This window comes from Neophocaena asiaeorientalis, unplaced genomic scaffold (assembly GCF_003031525.2).
Source record: "Neophocaena asiaeorientalis asiaeorientalis breed wild unplaced genomic scaffold, Neophocaena_asiaeorientalis_V1.1 scaffold82, whole genome shotgun sequence".
NCBI lineage: Eukaryota > Metazoa > Chordata > Mammalia > Artiodactyla > Phocoenidae > Neophocaena > Neophocaena asiaeorientalis.
Genome location: NW_020173068.1, coordinates 7,960,852 through 7,981,661, shown reverse-complemented (window position 1 = coordinate 7,981,661; position 20,810 = coordinate 7,960,852). Strand labels below are relative to the sequence as shown.

General features: G+C 53.1%; 1 protein-coding gene across 4 annotated transcripts in view; it reads right to left on the bottom strand.

The window, feature by feature from the left end:
* Nucleotides 1–20,810, bottom strand: part of DLGAP4 (DLG associated protein 4) — a 90,099-nt gene that overhangs the window by 67,299 nt on the left and 1,990 nt on the right. For 2 of the 4 annotated variants that reach the window (XM_024743261.1, XM_024743260.1), the window contains exons 2-5: nucleotides 18,414–18,655; nucleotides 15,603–15,717; nucleotides 12,930–12,980; nucleotides 9,636–9,876 (exon numbers count right to left, since the gene is read on the bottom strand). In XM_024743261.1, the coding sequence (XP_024599029.1) occupies nucleotides 9,636–9,876; nucleotides 12,930–12,980; nucleotides 15,603–15,717; nucleotides 18,414–18,655 (649 nt within the window). Of the gene's footprint in view, nucleotides 1–9,635; nucleotides 9,877–10,705; nucleotides 10,772–12,929; nucleotides 12,981–15,602; nucleotides 15,718–18,413; nucleotides 18,656–20,810 lie in introns of all 4 variants that reach the window. The other 2 variants (XM_024743259.1, XM_024743262.1) reach the window with 2 other exon arrangements.

The following is a 20,810-nucleotide window of genomic DNA, read 5'->3' as shown; positions in this document are numbered from 1 at the left end:
CAACCCTCTCGGCACGTGGCCGTAGCGCGCGCGCGGAGGGGCGTGTGCGCAAGCGCGCGGGGCGCTCAGTCCAGCCTACGCCCAGGCCGCCCGACCCCGAGAGGGAGCGCGCGCCCACGTCAGCACGCGCATGCCTAAGCATGGGGGACTCCGCCCCTCTAGCCGCCCCCACCAAACCGGTTCCAGCTGGAACCAGACGCATGCTCCCTGACGCGAGAGCGGCCAGCAGAATCTGCACCAGTTTACCGTGGCGACACCTCGCTGTTCCCGGGGGAAACTGAGGCTCAGAGCAAGCAGTCTGAGGTGGTCTTCTCATCTCTGTGTGGTCAGATTAGCCCCCCAGGTACTATCGACTGTACGTCCTAAGTGTTTCTAGTTGTCCCCTCTACTCCATCCTCGCTTTGCTGTGCTCATCTGAGGTCCTCCAGGTTGGGTTAGAATCCCTGCTCATACTCCGGAGGGCTGTGTGACCTTGGACAAGATACTCATTCAACCTCCTAAGCCTTCATTTCCTCCATAGTAAAAACCATCACATCCAGGATGCCTTGGAGAGCCAAGTGCAGTAGGAGCTGCCTGAATTCATAAATCACTCCCTTCGTGATTCATGGCCTTCCCAGTTCCCCACTTCTCCCCTGCGAGTCCCCTTACTCACAGTCCTGGTCCTTGGGGTCTCATCCCTCATCTGCACCTACCTGCAGATCCAGCTTCTGCTCCCCCACCTGCCTTGCTGGGTGACCTAGGCAAGTCCCTTTCCTTCTCTGTGCATCTCTTTTCCAAATGTAAAGTGGAGAAAAGAATCTTACTCAAGGGACTTCCCTGGTGGCGCAGTGGTTAACGATCTGCCTGCCAATGCAGGGGACACTGGTTCAATCCCTGGTTGGGGAAGATCCCATATGCCGCGGATCAACTAAGCCCATGTGCAACAACTACTGAGCCCGTGTGCCACATCTACTGAAACCCATGCTCCTAGAGCCTGTGCTCCACAGCAAGAGAAGCCGCCACAATGAGAAGCCTGCACACCACAATGAAGAGTAACCACCTCTCGCCACAACTAGTTTCTCTAGTCCACGCGCAGCAACGAAGACCCAACGCAACCAAAAATATGTTTTTCTTAAAAAGCATCTTACTCAAGAAGATGATACAGTCTTTCCAATACCACTGTCTTGCATAAAGGTAATAGTAACAAAAGCAATTGAGGGCTATTGAGCCTTTTTTGATGCCAGGCACTGTACTAAGCACTTCGAAAATACTAGCTTACTTTGCCCTTCTCACAGTCACTATGCTACACCTATACCATTCACTTAGTATTTATCTTTAGATTGATTACTTAGGAAAATTCAGGAAGCCCCAAAGCACAGGCCTGACTCTGTCTTGCTCCGTCCCAACCACACCAGCCCTGCTCCTCCTCCAATGCACTAGGCACCCTCCTGCCTCAGGGCCTTTGTACCACTCTTCCCCCTGCCTGGAGTACCTCCCCAGCACTACTCCTTCCCTCACTTCCTTCAAGTGCTTGCTCAAACATCTGTCTCAATGAGTTCTATCCTGGTACCCTGTTTATGCTGCAATAGCCCTGTCTTCCTGCTGCCGGCACTCCCAGTACTCCTTGCCCTACACTACTTGCCAGTAAACCACATACTTATTTGAGTTGTTTATGCTTATTGTTTTGTCTGCCTGCCCCCATATGCCCCCCCCCCCAAAAGTATGTAGTCTCTATGAAGGCAGAGGTTTCCCTTTTGTTCACTGATGTGTCCCCTGGTGCCTAGAGCAGAGCCTGGCCCATTGAGGTTATCAGTAAGCATCTATTCAATGAAAGGGCTGCCTCACTGCAAGGCTCTTGCCCTTAACTATGGCCTCAGGGCCTCCGAGGTTCAACTTAAGCACCTTAGTCTTTCCTCCTTTGGCCTGACCTCTCTACCCCTGAGGGAGTAAGGAATTATTCTTGTTCAAGAATCTCAAAGCTGGGGTTCCCAGCCTGCCCACCAGTTCTTAAGCCCAATCACTGTTTCCCCCAGAAGGCTCAGTGGGTCTGCCTTAAAATGGGACTTAGGAGAGTAACTCAGTTAACCAGGAACTTCCTGGTCCACGGCTGGGTGGGGCTGTGGGAGGAAGCCCACCTTCTGCCCAGTGCCCTCTGGGAAGAGGTGCCTATTTCAGGAGGTGGGAATTCTGGCTCCTCATCACTCACTCTAGGAAGGCCTCCTGGACACTCCCATTACTCTCTGACTCTATGGCCCCTGCCCAGGCCTCACTGTGCCTCGCCTGGACCACTGCACAGCTTCCAATCCATCCTGCCCATGTGGCCAGATAATTCTCCCTGAAACTCCTGTGACCACACTGCATCTCTTTACCAGGACCTTGGATGGCCCCCCCAACACAGGATAATGGGGAACTCAAGCCAGGCAGACCGAGGTGGGAAACAGCTCCTTGACCTTCTAACTGGGTGACCCTGACTTGACACTCACCTCCTCTAGGCTACAGTTTCTTTGTAAAGTATCTGTAAACGTGTGTGTGTGTGTGTGTGTGTGTGTGTGTGTGGTTAACTGGGCTAAATAAGGAACGTCAGGTAAGTGCAACATTCCTGGACAAAGTAGCCATAACTAATCGATGGGGGCACATTTCTCTGCTTAACCCAATCTCAGTCCTGAGCTCCAGGGATCAGAGGTGACATGTGAGGTGAAGTCTGTTTGCATCTCTGGTCATGATGGTCTTTCAGGTTCCTCTCAGCCCTGATATTCTGGGGATCGGAGCGTCCGGCCTGATAGGATCCTGTAGTGTAATAACCGGAGACTGTGGAGGGTTAGGCCTGGGAAAGGGCTTGGGGGACAAGGCCACCTGGAAGGTTGGCTGCTTACTGGAATTTTGTCAGCCTCCCTTCCTGTGTCTATGGAGGAGAGAGTAAATCAGAGAAGAAACTGGGAGAGTTCTCGGGGAGGGGAGAGGGGACAAAGAAGGGAGGACAGAGCATTCTGTGACTCAGATAGGAGGTGTTTGGGGATCCCCAAACCCAAGCCTCACAACATAGATGGAGAAATTGAGGCACATGGAGGGGTCAGGACCCACCCAGAGTGACATAGCACAGCTGAAACTAGAACTCAGGGCCCCTGAGCAAGGAGCAAGGGTGTTTCCCAGTCCAGAAACCTATCCCAAGCGCTGCCAGAGAGTGACTCCAGGTGTGTGCACATGTGCGCGTGTACACACGTGTACCCATGTGCACCTGTGGGGAATGCAGTTGGTGCGGGGCAGGGGTAGGTGGCAGGTACCACCCAGCAGCCACCGCTCCTAGGTGTTGTTACAGTCTCCCTTGTGATTCAGAGGGAGTGGGAGAGACACAGAAAGGAGGCTGGGGAGGGAGAAGGGCCAGAAATTTAGAAGAAAGAAAGGGAGAGAGGCTGGGGGGGAGAAACAGGGCTGAGGGAGACAGGCAGACAGAAGGTTAAGATGATGGAGGGGAGGGGAAGCTGGAAGAAAGGGATGGAGGAAGGGAGGGAGAAGAGGAGAATGAGCGCTAATGGGGGATGGGCAGCGTCAGCGAAGGGAGGAGTGGGACGGAGCGCGTTCTCTGTTCTTTCTTTTCTTTCTCAGAAGTGGAGAGAGGGGGGGCAGGATGGGTCAGACTGAGGGGGTAATGGCACCCCGTGGGCCCTCCCAGGTAGGTCCTTTGGCTGGGGAGGGGCATGTGTATGTAGCGAAGCTTCTGTTTCCCCCACCATCCCGGCTGGGGCCGACCCTGCCTGCCAGTCACCTGCCAGAGCTATTTCCGGAATGTGGAATCTGGGTCAGAGAAGGGGAGGGACAGAGGGGGTGCTGACAGCTGGGAAGCTGGTCAGCCCCCAGCAAGTGGGTGGGGGGGTGGGCAAGCTCTTGGGCAAGCTCCATGCCCTGCCCAGGGCCACTCGGGAGGGGCCCACCCCTCCCAGGCTCTCACCGTCTCAGTAAGTGGCCTTCACATCCACCCACCTGCCGGCATATGGCCTGAGAGCATATGTGCCCATGTGAGGGTGACAAAGATCTTTCATGCCCCTCAGCTACTGGGGGTTCAGAACAGCCCTAGGTGGGGGACAGGCCCTGGACTGCTCACTTCCTGGAGACATATGCTGAGGACAGGGCGCAGCCTTCTGAGCAAGGGTGACCCCTGCAGGGAGACAGTGTCTGAGGGAGGGTGTACCTGTGGGTGGTGGGGTGTGTCTGTGAGGAGGGAGGTGGTTACGGGCCAGAATGCCATGGATGATGGTGCAAGCTTTACACTGATGAAGGGTGCCACGTATAAGGGGGGTGCTGTTCACAACACAGACATAATCGAATTGTATATTTATTATGACATATCTGTGGCAGATGGCAGTAAAGGACATTATTCTAATAAACATTGTGCGTCATGATAATTTTCCAACAGATGACAGTTAACTGTCTTCCCTAACCCAGCACTAAGGTACTGTAGGGACCCACTGCAGCTCTGGGCACAGGTCCGAAAAATCTGGTGGCTTTGGTTTTCCCTGCAAGGCAGGTGAGTTTACCTGCTGAGCGTGAGGGGATCAGGGGTTGGAGGAGAGAGGAGCACGTACGTAGTAGTCACTGTGGAGACCTGGAGGGAGGGCTGAGTGGGGAAACACGGGGTAGGGGGGATTGTTTTGGTGGCTCCAATCTGTTAGGGGCATGATTTCCTCACGGGTGTGGAGGTGGCATGAGCCTTGAAGGAGACACACACATATGTGAGAGCATGTGCAACTGTATGTAGAGATTAGGTATATGTTTGTGCATGTGAGAATATCAGTGTACATGTGTTTTTATATGTTTTCGGAGAGAGAGGTCTAAGGGTACAGAACCTTATATATGTCCATAAGTAGGTATATATGTGCACACATGTCTGGGTAGGTGTCAGATGTTGCTACCAGTACTTTCTTGAGTATCCTGGTTTGGGCTTAAGCTCCCAAACTGAGAATAATTGGAGCCCCACATCCCTACATTTAAAGCCAGAAATGCTGGATTATTCCTACAGGATGTGCTGAAGGGGCCGTGACTGATTTTTTTTTTTTTTTGGTGATTGAATTTTTGGTCTCAATTCTCAACCCTTCCCTGTGTTCATGCCCTTTGCAATGGAACTGCAGTTTCTCCCACAAAAGGTTGAGTGTATTTCTCTGGACCTTGGCTTTGGGCTCATGTGACTTGCTTTGACCAACCAGATGTTCACAGGTGTGACACAGAGACTTGAAATGAGCTTGTACTGTGGGATTTGCCCTCTTATACTTCTGCCACCACCATGAGAAGTACATGCCTTGGCTAGGGCACTGATTCCAGGAGTGCGCTTTGGTTCTAGAAGGAGAATATAGGACATGCAGAGCAGAACCAGCCAACCAAAAAACTCATGAATGAGAACAAATGCGCATTATTGTGTGCCTCTGAAATTAGATGTGCTTGTTTGTTACACGGCATTATTGCGATAATAGTTGATAGATACAGAAATTGGTACCAAGAGTGGGGTGTATAAGCAGCAAAAACAAAAATATGTAGCATCGGCTCTGGGACCAAGTGGTGAGCAGTGAGCAAACTGTTAGAGGAGGCTTGAAAAAAGGTTACCCATACCCTGCAGACACAAAATGTTTGGTAAAACTGTCAATCTACAGTAACTTGAAGAGAACCAATGGATTTGGGCAAGAGAGTTTCCAGGTAAAATGTTGAAAGCAAGAGCTGGCTCCTTTGGGCTGAATTTGATAAGGACTTAGAAGAAAGGAATTCATAAAAGAAATAGGGAGTGTTACAGTAACTTGAAGAGAACCAATGGATTTGGGCAAGAGAGTTTCCAGGTAAAATGTTGAAAGCAAGAGCTGGCTCCTTTGGGCTGAATTTGATAAGGACTTAGAAGAAAGAGGAATTCATAAAAGAAATAGGGAGTGCCACAGGGAGTGTTTAGAGGGAATACAGAGAGCCCAGAACTCGCTGAGTTGGACAAGAGATCAGTCAACTCCAGCTTCTCCAGCCAGTAAATCAGTTTCAAATTAATATACAGCCTGGGGACAAAGGTCAGACCAAGATCATGGCCTTAAGATACAGCATGTGGGTCAGATCAAATCGAGGATGTGGTTATGACATCTTTTATTAATACTCTAAAATAATAAGGTACCATTCAGTAGATGCTCTCAGCTGCTCAAAAGAGCTTCTAGAAAGCTTAAGAGCATGGCCCCACAGAAGCCTGATGCACCCAAAGTCATCATAATTGAGTTGAGAGAGACTGACATGACTCAGAAATAATTGTGGGTGTGCTTTTTGGTACATGGGGTTAAGTGGAATCAAATACATAGAAAACCCATAAAGTGTTTGAGAGAAGTGTGTGGCCAAAACTATGATCAGCTTAGGCTCAAGGGACCGAGACCACTCAAGATGTAAAAAGACAACTGGGTCCCTAACTTTCTTCAGGCAGGAAGCAGACAAAGAAGGCTCTTTGGCTGCCCAAAGGCCTATTCTCCAATGCTTTCTTTAGACAATGCCAACAAAGCTAATGGAAAAGGAAGGGCTTTCAGAGAGCAGGGCCAAGAGTTATGGAAAACCATGGCTTAGGGGATCAACCCCAGAGCATAGAGCTTGGGCCTAGTCAAGAGACATTCCCTTTCCCAGAGTATTTGCCCAACATCTGCCCAGAAGGACTTCAGAATGGCCATGGATCAGTAAGTCTCTGAACCCCTTCTCCCTCTTTCTGAACAGGAGTGTGGACTGCCTGTCCCTATTTTACCAAGGTATGCTGGGTGTGTGTGCGGGGGGTTGGGAGGTGGGAGGTAGATACCTTTTTTTTTTTAAATTTTAGATTTTAGGTTGCTTGATCAAGAGGAGCCACATCCATATCTGACACAGATCATGAGACGTTTTTTCCTTTTTAAAAAACGTATGTATGGGGCTTCCCTGGTGGCGCAGTGGTTGAGAGTCTGCCTGCCGATGCAGGGGACACAGGTTCGTGCCCCAGTCCGGGAAGATCCCACATGCCGCGGAGCGGCTGCGCCCGTGAGCCATGGCCGCTGAGCCTGCGCGTCCGGAGCCATTGCTCCGCAATGGGAGAGGCCACAACAGTGAGAGGCCCGCGTACCGCAAAAAAAAAACAAAAAAAAAAACGTATGTATGTATGTATGTATGCATGTATTTATTTATTACTCAAGGAGAGTTGATTTACAATATTATATTAGTTTCAGGTGTACCATGAGATCCTGATGTTATGATTGGATGAGTCTTTTCAGGATCTTTGGGATAAGGGTATTTTCTGTGAGAGGGACATGAACAAATGTGGCCAAGAAAGTGGACCACAGTAAATTGAATTACTGACCCTGATTCTTCACCCCTTCCTCTGTCCGCACGGTGGGAGGATAGTTCTCCATCCCTTGTTTTTGAGCTATGACTTCCTCTAACTAATAGGATTTTAGCAGATATTATGCAAGCAGGGACCTTGAAATGTGCCTGTGTAGTTAGGCTTGCTCTCTGTGCTTCTGCCATCAACATGAGAAGAACGTGCCCTGCTAAAGCCACTGCTCCCAGGAGGATACTTTGGTCCCAGGAGGAGGGTGAGAAACATGTGGAGGAGAGCCATTCCAGCTGACCCACAACCTTGGGAGCAAGAAATAAATGTTACTTGTTGTATTACACTGATTTTGTAGTTGTTTGCTTTGCAGCACTATTGTAGCAATAGCTGACCAATACAGGGACCCAGAGAGTTCTGGGACATGTAGCCCATCACCCATCTTCAGTCCATTCACGAGTGATTGGGGTCGGGGGAGATCGGTGAGTGAAGGTTTATTTGAAGAAAATTGTTGATGTGCTATCTGATTCCCCAGGCCCACCTCCTGCTTAGAGAACTTTCCTTGGGCCTGATGATGTGGGGAATCTGATCCTTTACCTGAGACTCTTACAAGACTGTAACAGAGTGCCTGGGAGAGCCTGGCAGGGATACCCTGGATTTGGAGGCCAAAGAAACTGGACCCCGACACCTGCTTTGGAGACTTCTAATGTGGAGAGGCTGGCAGGCTTAGCTGTGATAGCAGGTCTAGAAGGAAGGCTGTAGCAGACCAGCCTATACTTTCAGAGTTCTGCAAGGCACAGGCCTCATTTTCACATGGGTAAAGTGGGAGCTGAGGGAGACAGTAGGGCTGGAGTTGTCATCAGAGGAGTCTGCCCAAGATGCCTGCCTGGCAGGGCCAGGTCCCCTGGCAAAAAGAGGCTGAGTGCGGAGGAGGGCGACCACTGGTTGGAGAAGCTGAGACAGAATAAGCAGCAGTGGCCTGGAGGGGGATTGCCCATGCTAGGAAAGAAGACACCACAAGGGCCCTGCAAGATAGGAGAAACTCTGAAAGTACCACCTAAGAGAAAGAGCTAGCAAGTGGCACCTGTCACACAGATACTCCTGGTGCCAGACAACATCTGCACTAGCGACCTTCCCCTCCCCCTGGAGGAACCAGAAATGGCCACTGATGAACAAGGAACAGAGAAGACATTCACCACTACGCCCAGCTCCCCACTATGGGCTTCTGAGCCCAGTCAGGCCCTAGCTGCAGGTGCATGAGGTCTGAAGTAGATGAGACTGATGTTTTGAAATGAGACCAGACTCTCAATACCTGAAAATGAGACTGTTCCTTATGGTCTAAAAATGCCTGGAAAAGCTCGGGGATCTGCCCAGATATCAGCCATGATTTGAAAGGCAATAGTGAAACAAAGTGGTTTCTTGCTCTGCCCCCTGCCTTTGCAGTTTTCAGTCAATAAGCTGGTTTCTTGTGTATAGAATATCCATAAGATTCAGGCTCATTTATTTATATCAAACACCAATTGACCGCTTGAAACATGTGGTTTTCCTACAATAATCCAACCTCAGTGCCTTTGATTGTCAGGAGGCTCAGAGTCAAGTCTGAGAACCAGTAAGAACAGCTACACTTGTCAGCTCCTACCATGTGCAAGGGCCCGCCTAAACCTCTCCAGGCACAGCCTTATTTCATCTCCCCTGAGAGCTCGCCGGGGTCTGGCTTATGCCTCAATTTATACATGGGGAAACTGAGGCTCAGGGAGGAAAACTCTCTAGTCAGAGTGAGATCGAAGTTCTCTCTACTAAGCCAGAAATTGTGCTATGATCTTCCTGGGTCTTGATGGTCATGGCTTGCTCTGGGACGCAGGGTCCCCTTTTTCTCTGATCGTGCCTGGGTTATTGTCAGAGAACTTAGAGCAAGTATCAGAAAGGATAGGTTGTCCCCGACTGTGAATATGAGAGAAACCTGCAAACCCACCCCTTTGAGAAGGCTCAATGCAGATCCCATCCTCTTCCCTGCAGGGGCCCACCCTCCCCACAGGTTTGCCTACCTGAACTAATCCAAACAGGTAAGTAGGGCTTCAGTAAGAGCCAGGGTCTAGAGAGTCAGGGGCAACCAAGTATCTCGCAAGCTCCAGCCCTCACGACCCCCTCACCCCATCCCCAGTGTTGACATCTGCCTCTGTGACAGCCCCCCACCCCCCACTGCTGCCATTTGAGCTCCAGTTCACCAGTCGGTGGGAAGTTCAGCCCCAAGGCCTCCTGCTTTTGCTAGCCACCCCTCCAATCCTGGCTCACCAACCATGGATTCCTCCCCACCTCCGGTCCACCAGGAACGGTCCCAGCGGTCCCCCATCTCGGTACTCACTCGGAAGCGTGCGACTATTGCTGAGGCTGCCGGTGCTGGGAGGGGGGGAAAGGGACTGCAGGGAAACACTGTCCTCCTCCTGCGAGCAGCCCGCCTGGATGGCGCGCAGGTAGCTGTGGCTGCGGGAGCGGAAGTAGCTGGGCAGCGGCAAGTCTAGAGCCTCCGCCGCGGTCGACTCTGCTTCACTGCAGGCCGACTCGCAGGCTGCCTCATACTGGTCGCTCAGATCTGCCTCCCGTACCTGTCAGGGCAAAAGCAGGCATCAGGGGCCGGCTGTGCCCACTGGGGAGGGATGGGGTGCTTGGTGGTCGGCTCAGCTGCAGAGCTGGAGTCTGTGGGGCCTCAGCTCGGCCCACCCTCCTGCTCCTGTCTCACTTAGGACACGGGATGGGCAGATGGAGCCCTTAAGAAGTATACAGACTCTCTCACCTCTTTGGGCCTCAATCTTCCCATCTCTACAATGGAGGAGAAACTAGTAAATATACTTTCTAGGATGTTAGCTAGGTTATATCTTGTGTGTCCAGACTGATTAACTAATAGATTTTGAGGTCATATCTGAATTCAGCCAGAAAGAAGGCTATAGTCAGTAACGTCTGCCCTGGATGTTGGAATGGGGAGGTGGCAGTAGGTGTGCTAGATATTTACCATCTTATGGTCCAATTCCTTCATTTTTATAAGCAAAGAAACTGAGGGCTACTGAGGGGAAGATACTTGCCAGTTGTACCCAGTGAGGAAGTAGCAGAATCAATACTGCAAATGTATATTTAAGGAAGATTAATCTAGCCCTGGTGTACAGAATGGACGTTGGATATAGGGTACTGGAATGGAGGCAGAGGCCAGAGATGAAGCTGATGCAATAGTCTGGTGAGAGAAAATAATACTGGAATGAGGGTAGCGGCAGTGAGGATTGATCAGTCACATCTGCCACGGACAGTATGGAGAATGGAGGTATATATGCTATTTGCCATCTCACATCTAGTTCAACCTCATCTGGATGGTTTCCAAGTGTCCCTCTAGAAACAAGATCCTACAAATCTGCAGCTGGGGGTGTGAGTGTAGAGGGGGCTCACCATACATACACTCTCCAATGGTTCTGGAAGGGTCTGTCTGACCCATGTCTCAGGCCATCTTGGTACCTGGGGATCACAGAGTATAAGCTGAGGAGTCAGCTGGCTAAAGATGGACACTGGGTGGGGGTCCGGGAAGACACCTGGGCTACAGGGGAGGGGGCAAAAGTTGACTGAACACCATGTGGAGGAAAAGATGAAGCTGGATATAGGGCCACTGTGCCCTGGACCTGGCTGTGTGACCTCAGGCAGGCCAGCACTATTCTCTGCATCAGTGTTTCCCTATCTAAATGGACTAGAATGCCTGTGGACTCGTCTGGCACTGCATCAGGTAAAATGACTGGATGGATCATCACCCAGTTTTTTTTCTGGCCGCACCGCGTGGCTTGTGGTATCTTGGTTCCCCGACTAGGGATTGAACCCGGGCCCTCGGCAGTGAGAGCGCGGAGTCCTGAACACTGGCCTGCCAGGGAATTCCTGATCATCACCCAATTTGGAGTATATGTTTGGAAAGGTCTAAATTTGCTCTGTTCAATATGGTAGCAACTAACCACGCGTGGCTATTTAGGTTTAAATTAATTAAAATAAACAGAATTCAGTTCCTTGGTCACACTAGCCACATTTCACTTGCTCATGTTACCTTATTGGACAGCATGGATGATAGAACACTTCCAATCATCACAGAAAATTCTATCAGACAGCACTGATAAATTAAAACGTAGTCCATGTGACATACCCAAAATTCACTTGGAGAGGGTATTAAAGAGATAGGTGTTTATCCTCCAAAGCTGCAACCTGAGGCATATTGAGAGGCCCCTGTGATTGCCAAAGGTGATGAGGTCTTGATTAGGGATTGCACGGTAATGGCCCACCTCTGGAGCTAGGCTGCCAGAGTTTCATTCCCGGCTCCATCATTTTCTCACAAGAGGAATATGGGCAAGTCACTTAACTGCTCTGTGCCTCAGTTTCCCCATCTGTAAAATGGGGGCTAATTAGAGACCAGATTTCACAGGATTGTGGTCAAGATGAAATGAGATCATTCATAATCACATGCTTCGAATACAGTTGGGAAAACTAAGCACCGGATAACCTGTACCTGTTATTACAGGCAACTTTGTGGGGCAAATGCAAAGATTTGTCAGTGTCGGTTAAGATGCTCCCAAGCTCCCAGGGAGAGGCCAGCTGGTTAGTGCTGTTGGTATGTGTATCACTGAGGACGTACTATGTGCAGGGAACTGCCCTGGGGGTTTTATATGTGAACACATCACACCCTTATCATGAGGCTGTTGAAGGAAGGAAGAGGTCACCTGGCCCACTGTGGGCTCCCCAAAGACCCTCTGCAACAATGTGCCCAAGAAGAATTATGATATGAAGGTGGGAGGCACATGAGGCATTCGTGGCTGGAATCAGGAGATGTGGAGCCAGTCACAGTTCTGCCCTGTAGGCCGTGTGGCCTTGGATCAGTCCCTTGCCACTCCTGGCCCCAATGAGGACTTGGGCCCAGAGCACCTTCCCGGCCTCTCTATCTGGCCTTGGGGCTGGGGCCTGGGAGGGAGGAGAGGACCACCTCCAGGGGCAGGATGGGTGTGCGTGGGATGGGGCACCCTTAGGACAGGCAGACAGTGCCAGGTCCGGCGTCGTCTTCACCACCTTTGGTAAGCTTGAAAAGTCTCTGCATCCATTCCAGAACCCTAACATCCTTAAAGGTCTTATTGGAACCCAAGAAAGGAGATAAGTCAGGGGATCTTGTGGCTGGGATGTGAAGGCCAATGACCCCAGCCCCTGATCTGTCCAAATGGAAAAGTCTCCCCAGGGCTTTCCCAGGCTTTGGGGGATGAGAGGAAGGAGGGAGCTAGAAGCTCCAGGGTACACCTTCCTTTATCTTGGGGTTATTATTTAAAAAAAACATTTTTTTAATTCAAGTATAGTTGATTTACAATGTTATGCCAATATCCTGGGGTTATTCTTGCCCCATCCATAGATCCTAGCCCATTCTTTTCCATTTTTGAGAAGAGGAAACTGAGGCACAGAGAAGTGAAGCGATAGGGCCAAAGAGTGGAAGGTCCAGGCACCGATGTGATTCCTGACACTATCTTCACTGGAGGGGGCTTTCCTGGTGCTGGCTCTGCTTGCACCTGCCTGGCTCAGGGGCCAGGACCACTGACGTGCCTGAGACGCAGCCCTGGCCTCTGGGGTTGGGGGACAAGAGAATGGCAAACATACTGACCTGCTGCTCGTGGCCAAACAACTGGGGGATCAGGGAGGCCTGTCCAAACATCTGCAGGAAAGAGATGGGGGAGGGTTATGGGGAGACCGAGGCTGGGGGCTAGGGTTGGGTATTCAGGCCTGGCTGCAAGAGAACTTGTGGCTGGCTGGTCTAACCTCCTCCCCAGACTGGCTGAGGCCCAGTTGCTGGGAGCTCTTGGCTTCCTCCAGGGGTGGGAGGCTCACTCCTTCTGGGGCTGGGTGTTGTTGAAGACTTGTAATCTGCTGTTTATAAGTCTTTCTCCTGGGTTGGCTTCTGGGACCATGGATGTCCTGTCTGCTGCCTCTCACCTGGGCAGGCAGCTCCCAGGATGTACAGATTAGGGACAGAGCCCAGAGACTTCTCTTCCCTGGTCAGGGCTTACACAGTCCAGTGACTGGTGGGAGCGGGGTTTCTTCTGGCAGGAATTGAGGCCTCAGAGACACAGACAGAACTGGACATCTCTGACTTTGGGGCGACATCTGTGGCTCAGGTCACTCAAGCTTCATGGAATGAGGGTGTGGGAGTTCAGAGGACCCTGGGTTAAGGGAGAGCTGGGGCTGGGCAGGGGGTAGTGGGAGAGACCTGCTGGGGTCCCCAGCCTGGCTCATTCCGTGTACCTTTTCGTGTAGCCAAAGGACAAAATTGTTCCAGGTGCCAGGGCCAGGCAGGGGATGGAGACGGTGGGTGTGAGAGAGACAGACAGACCCAGAGAGAAACATGGAAATGAGACACACTGGAGAGAATCAGAGAAAAATGTGAATGAGGGGAGAGAAAAACAGAAGGAGACAGACACAGACCGACAGGGAGACTGAGGGATGAGAGAACAGGCAGGATGGGAGAGACAGGGAGGGACGCCATCCATTCAGCAAACCTACGTGCCCTGTGGCATGTGCTGGGGACTCTGTGGGGACAAGACAGCAAGGTCCCCGTCTGCAGGGAACTCCCAGTCTTAAGAGTGAGACAGACATCAACTAACAAGTATAATTCCAGATAGTGAGAAGTGCTGTCAAGAAAATTAAGCAGAGTAAGGAAACAGGGCCCCGGGGACCCCCTGAGGCAAGCGATAGGGCAGGTCCCTCTGAGGTGACATTTGAGCCAAGACCTGGGACACGGAGAAGAACGAGCTGTGCAAAGATCTGAGAGAAGATGCTCCTGGGAGAGGCGGGAGCAAATGCAGGGGGCCTGGGGCAGGAATGAGGTGTGTGAGGGGCAAAAGGGGGCCAGAGTGGCTGGAGCAGAGTGAGTGACAGAGCAAGTCGGGGAGCACATCTGAGAGGGAGGCCGGGCTTCACAGGTCTGGCTTTCACTAGGGTGAGGCGGAAGCCATGGGAGGCTTCGGAGCAGGTGACGTGATTTGACTTCTGTCTTTTACAAGCTCCCTCTGGCTGCTGAGAATAGATTGGGGGTGGCAGGCCCGGAGTCCAGGACAGGACAACGGCACAGGTGAGACTTGGTGGGGCCTGGATGAGGACGGTGGGGTGGAGGGTCCCCTGGCCGGGGGTGGGGGGATCTCCCTCTCCCCACATCTGAGGTCAGTCTCCTTGGAGTGTGGGAACGACAGTGCTGAGGATGGGGGCTGGGGCGGGCTTGGCCGGGCCAGGAATATGGGGTGGTAAGGAGCTGGAATCCGAAAGTTTTAAGCAGTCCGTTAGCCCAGGCCATGGGGCTGCACACGGCGGGACCTGGGGCCTGTTCCTGCCCAGAGAGGTGGCTGGGTCTGCACCTGGCTGCCTCTACTGCCCCACTGTGCTACTATTGGCAGATGTCTGGGCCTCGTCTCCCCATCCACACCATGGGGGGAGCCCTCAAGCCTTGACTGGTCGTCCCTTTGCAAACTGTAAAGCACTGTGCACAACACGGTAGGGGCTGAGGTCCAGGTCTGGGTCTGACAGCCCTAGATCGCTGCCCAGCTTTGCCTCTTCCTAGCTGTTGTGACCCCCCTATTCAGTTTCCTCATCTCTGAAATGGGCATATGGATGATATCTGGGGGTGGCTGTGAGGGATCAAGGAGCTAGCTGATGGTCAAGAGAATTAATAGTACAGCACAGCGTGTTCACCGCTGTTAGTGGCAGAGCTGGCTGGGCCCTGGAAGTCCAACTATCCACTGATCAGGTGGGACATGGAGGTCCAGAGTGGAGAAGCAACTTGCCCGAAGTCACACAGCAAGATGACAATGCTAACCATCAAGGGAGCCACCCTTTGCTGAGCACATTATGTTTGTTATCTCATTGATTCCTCACAACCCTTTGAAATAGGAATTATCACCCTCCGATGGTAAATCAGGAAACTGAGGCTCAGGGAGGGGGTGTTTGGTCCTGGGTTCATACTGTCAGTGACAAGACTGGGACTCAAACCCAGGTCTCCAGTACCCTATCCTCAGGGCTCCTGGGTCTAAGGCAGTGGTATGGCCCCTTCCTCAGGGCCCACAGCTTAGGCCGTCAGTGTGAGGCCCTGTGACTGCTCTCCAGCCACAGGACAGTCAGTGGGGAAGAGACACACACAGGCAGCTTCAGGAACAAAGACCGAACAGAAGCACAGGGCAGATATTCGGGGCCACTCAACAGAGGCTGGACCTGGACGTCTGTCCTTTTCCTGGGTGGGAGTTGGGGCTCTCCCAAGCCCTCTGACCTTCTGGCTGCCTGCCACCCTTACCTGGCTGATGCAACTGGAGTCGTTGAGGCTGTCGCTGACGGGGTGGTAGTCCTCCTCCCAGCTCGGACACTTGGAGGGCAGCAGCATATCCACTGAATCCAGGCGGTCCAGACTCCTGGTGGGGATGGGGAGCAGATGGGGCTCAGCCCACCCTTTGTTCAGCATGGGAAACTGAGGCCCAGAGGGGGAAAAACGGGCCAAGGTTATCCAGTGGCAGAGGGTAAGATGGAAGTCACTGCCATCCCGGGTAGTTTGGGGGGTGATGAGCAAGGGGAGAGCTGCTCCCAGCTTTTGGAGGCCTTGTGAGTCTGGAGGGTGCCGATGGCCCTCACCTGTTATGCCCACTGCAACCGCGAGGTGGCAGCACAAGCTTGCTCTTGACTGTTTCAAACCAGGGGTGGGCCACACCAGCTCAATTCTACAGCCCCCTCCTCTGCAGGCCTGGGGCAATTCCAGGGGCTGGACAGAGGAGATGGGTCCAGGCCCACAGCCTTGACCTCCGGCCAGGGCTGCCCAAAGGTCATCAGTTTTGACACAATGTCCAGGTAGCCTCCACCAGGCCTCTGAAGACTCACCACTTCTCCCCATAGCCCTGGCTCTTCAATCTTTCTCACATCTACCTGACCCTGGGCCTCCCCCTCCCCAACTCCCCTGCTCTGGAAATAAGGTCCAAGCCGCCAATAGCTCAGGGCCTTGACATAGACAAACTTGGATTGGAATCCAGCTTCCTCACTGGGTGACCCTGGGCAAGTCGTCACGCCTTAAGTCTCAGTTTCCTCACCTATAAAGTGGGGGATGTCACTGTGCCTGCCTGCTGGGGCTGTAAGGTTTCAGTGATGCAGATTCAAGGGCACTGGGGCAGGCACAGAGCCCAGAGCGCAGCAAGGGCTGACAGATGGCCCGCATTACTGTTACTACAGGAATACTCCTTTTATTGCATTTCACTTTACTGCGTTCTGCAGATATTGTTTATTTTGTTTTTCTCTACTTTTCTTTTTAACAGATGGAAGGTTTGTGGCAACCCGGAGTTGTCAGGTGATGGTTAGCATTTTTCAGCAATAAAGCATGTTAAAATTAAGGTATGTACTTTTTAAAAGACATAATGTTATTGGACACTTAGACTATAGTGTAAACATAACTTTTACATGCACTGGAAAACAAAAACATTTCATGTGACTCACTTTATTGCCATGTCCACTTTATTGCGGTGGTCTGAGGTATGCCTGTACTACTATTATCAATTCCCTCTCATTCAAGGCCTGGGCCCTGGTCCTGCCCACCTCTCCCACCTCCATGCCCACAGGTCATTCAAGGAATTGCAGGATCTCAGGAGTAGAAGGGGTCTTAGAGATCATCTAGCTCAGCCCCCTTCACTTAAAGCTAGGGAAACTGAGGCTCAGAGAGGGTGAGACCTAGGAATGGCTGGTGGTGTCCTGAATTCCCACCTGGAGGCCATTCCCTGCCTCTGCCCCAGCCAATGAGACTCCCTGCTTCAGTCTACTGTCACCTGCCCTGCTCTATTCCATCTGCTGCAGTCCTCCCAGGCTACCTCCTCCAATGAAACTCTGGCTCTTACCCCCAGGAGTAGAAGAACTAGGGGCTAAGTTTGTTTCCTTTAACTCTTCCAAGTCCTTTGTTTCTGACTTGCTTTTGCTTCTCTCCCTCAGTGGGTTCTGAATCACCTACACCAACTTTCACCTGTTTTGCACTCATTTTCTGTTCTAATCCCCACGGTGACTTCTGCATGTGAAAGGCTCACTTCTCTCTCTAACATGTTAATTGTTGCTTCCTGTGTGCGCGGTGTTTCATGTTCCATGCTTTCACTAACTCTTCCCAGTCTTAAAGCAACAGGATGGGGCTCCATTGGTGGAATGCAGGCCGGGGGATGGGACAGGTGAAGGCTGTCTATCTCCCTTTCACTTCTGGATCCTCCCTCATCCCCAATCTCGGAGCTCAACTCAGGGGTCAATTACAGGGGCACTGGCAGAGGGGGCTCTGGCCTTCCCTGGGCAGTGCTGGCACAAGGGGTGGGCTCACTAAGGGCAGGGTTTTCTAACTGAAGAAGAGGGTCTCCTGGGGCAGTTCCCCTGTACGAGTGGAAATCATCTGGGGATGTAGCTCCCGTGGGCAGGTTTTACCTGGGCCAATCACTCCGGAGAGACTCCCCTTATGATTTACCAAAGGATAAGGCTCACCTGTGGTCAGGACTTAACTGTGGGGGGCTTATGGGGTGGGTTCACCAAATGGCGGGGCTCTCCGGAGTCAACTCATCAAAGTGCAGGGGCCAACCTAAGGACGAAGATCTCAGGAAGGGGGCTAACGGGAAGGAGGGTTCACCTAGGGGGCCTGGATCATTGGGGCTGGGGCTTCACCTGGGTCTGAGGCTGGAGGGCAGGATTCATCTGTGGGGCTGGGATCTCCGGGCTGGCGGCTGAAGAGGAGGAAGGCGAGGTTCCCAGGGGTGGGACATACCTGTGAGGGGCTCACCTAGAGGGCAAAGCTTGCCTGTGAGCCAGGGCGGTACGAGTGTAAAGAGGCTTTCCCAGAGGAGCGCTCACAAGTGGGCGGTGCCCCAGTGGAGCTGGGTAAGCCTGCGGGCGTGGCTCACTTTAAGGGAGTGGTCCCCTTAGGGAGCAGGACTCACAGGTGACCAGGGCTTCTGGTGCTGGGTTCCCAGGGGGCAGGACTCACTGGTGAGCAGAGGCTTCCTGGGGCGGGACTTGGACTTCGGAGAGGCTCTCCCACGGTGGGGCTTCTGGGGGCAGGGCTGGCCTGCGGGCACGACTCTAGGGGGCGGGACCGTGCGCTCACCTGCGGGGATTGCTCTGCTCTCCCAGCGACTGCTGCGTGGCCCTCAGGTAGCTCTGGCGCCGCGCCGCCGTCTTGGGGGAGGGCTTGGGGCTGCCGCCGGACTCGTCACTGTCCTCGTCGCCCATGGCCTTGATGTAGCTGCCGCTGCGCATTCGCCGGCAAGGGATGGGGCCCTCGCCTGTGGAGTCCGCCTCGCGCGGGGACAGCAGCGAGGTGGTCCATTCGCCGCCGCCTCCGGGCACCTGGGGTTGGGCGGACAGCCCTCAGCAAGGGTGGGTCAGGGGGCAGCGCACACCCCCAGCGCGCCGCCGGCCACCCAGCCTCGGGCTCATCACCTGGGGAGTGAGCTGCACGCTAGAACCCCCATCTCCAGGCCCCTGAAGCTCCCTCGCTGCCCACCTCGGGGAATTCGGCCTTCGGTGCTGGGTACTGCCACTAAAGGCACCCATGAGCAGGGCAGAGCCGGGGCTGGGAAGGATACCTGGGTTCCGGAGCCAGTTCTGCCGCAGCTTCACTATGGGGCCTTCTCCAGCCTCAGATCTCCGTGGATCCCAGGCTGCGTGTGCCCCAGCAAAACCGTCCAGACAGGATGATCACAATGGCTTCCACTGCAGCTACCCTTCTGAGCAACCCCTGTGTTCCCATTACTTCCCCTGCTATCTCAGTGGATGGCTTATGATCCCACTGCCCGGATAAGAACAGCAGGCTTGAGAGAGGTCCCTGGACCCTAGGATGGTGGGGGAGGATGAGTCAGGGGACCCTAGCACATCAGTACGGAGGTGAGGTCTTTGGGGCCAAACAACATTCCTCATCCTACAGGTGGGTAAACTGAGGTACAGAGAGCACAAGGGCTTTGTGGGGTCTGGCAGCCATGTGGTGAGCTGGAAAAAGCGCTCAGTGTTCCCATCTGAACTCCAGGGACCCCATCTGTGGAAGGGGGCTGTGATAAGGGTAAGGTCACAGCTGTGAGGGCAGCCCTGGTCCTCAGTGGTTACAGTGGCAGAAACCAACTGAGGGGACCTCCCCTGCCCTTCTGAGGCCAGGCTCTGCCAGCTGCTCCGGGACAGCACACACCGTCTACACTCTTGTTCACTTGATACCCACCGATGTGTCCACGCAGTGGATATTCACCTCGTTATGGAGTACGCTCATCTCAGCACTCACACGTACCTCAGCCCGAGCACAGGGCGAACACGCCGTGCCGTGTGCATGCACCTCAGAGAGCAAGCATACCCTCTCCCCGCACACCCCTCTCCCCAAGGACACACCCCTCTCCCCAAGGACACACCCCTCTCCCCAAGGATGCAGCCCAGCCCCTTCATCATGGGCCCACCCCTCAGTGAGGGCACAAAGTGAGCACAGAGCGCACACACCTCCTCACGTGCACACCAGCCACCACTGCACCGCGGACACATCTCAACTTGTCCCTCCTCACCGTGTCCCCGCCTCAGCACATACAGAGCACACACCTTCACTGGGTCTGTATGTCACCGCGGACACCCAGGCACACGTTTCTCAGTGTACACAGCACACCCATTCTTCGCCATGCCCACAAGTGCACGCCACACTCCCCAAGTCACCACGCCTGCACAGAGACCATGTTCTTCTCAGTTCCCACATTGCCAGTGGCTGATTCTTGGCTGAGGGAGGGTCCCTGCCTGGGATTCCCATCCCAGGTCCCCGACTCCTGCAGCTTTCCCATTAACACCCTCCTCCCCAACTGACTGCCCAGCCAGTCACCAGGACCTGCACATTCGACCCCAAACCGTTTGCTAGTCCATCCTTCCTACCTGCACCTGTGCCTTGGGAAGGTGGCTTTGTATATCCCTGCTCAATACCTGTTGCTTCCCCAGCCCTTACCCACCTACTTCCTGTTGAGCAAGGAGGCAGCACCACTCCAGGGCCTGCAGGGCCACCGTTTCACGGTGTTTCTGAAGCATTTTCACGTGATCAGACCAAACCATATCATTTGAGAGGGAGCTAAGTCACACACCACCCCCTCTGATGTTTCTGAGCTAAGGAAGTAGATTGAGAGCCACAAAAGCCTTAAATATATAAAATACTGCCTAGATTTCATTTCCCTCCTATTGAAAAAAATAGCCTCCTCCCCCCATAGTCTCACTGTCTTTGGAATTTTATATGGAATGACAAGAACTCAGGTCAGACTTTATGTTCATCTGGTTCAAAATGCATCTAATGGGGCTTCCCTGGTGGCACAGTGGTTGAGAGTCCACCTGCCAATGCAGGGGACATGGGTTCGTGCCCCGGTCTGGGAAGATCCCACATGCTGCGGAGCGGCTGGGCCTGTGAGCCATGGCCACTGGGCCTGCGTGTCTGGAGCCTGTGCTCCGCAACGGGAGAGGCCACAACGGTGAGAGGCCCGCGTACCACAAAAAA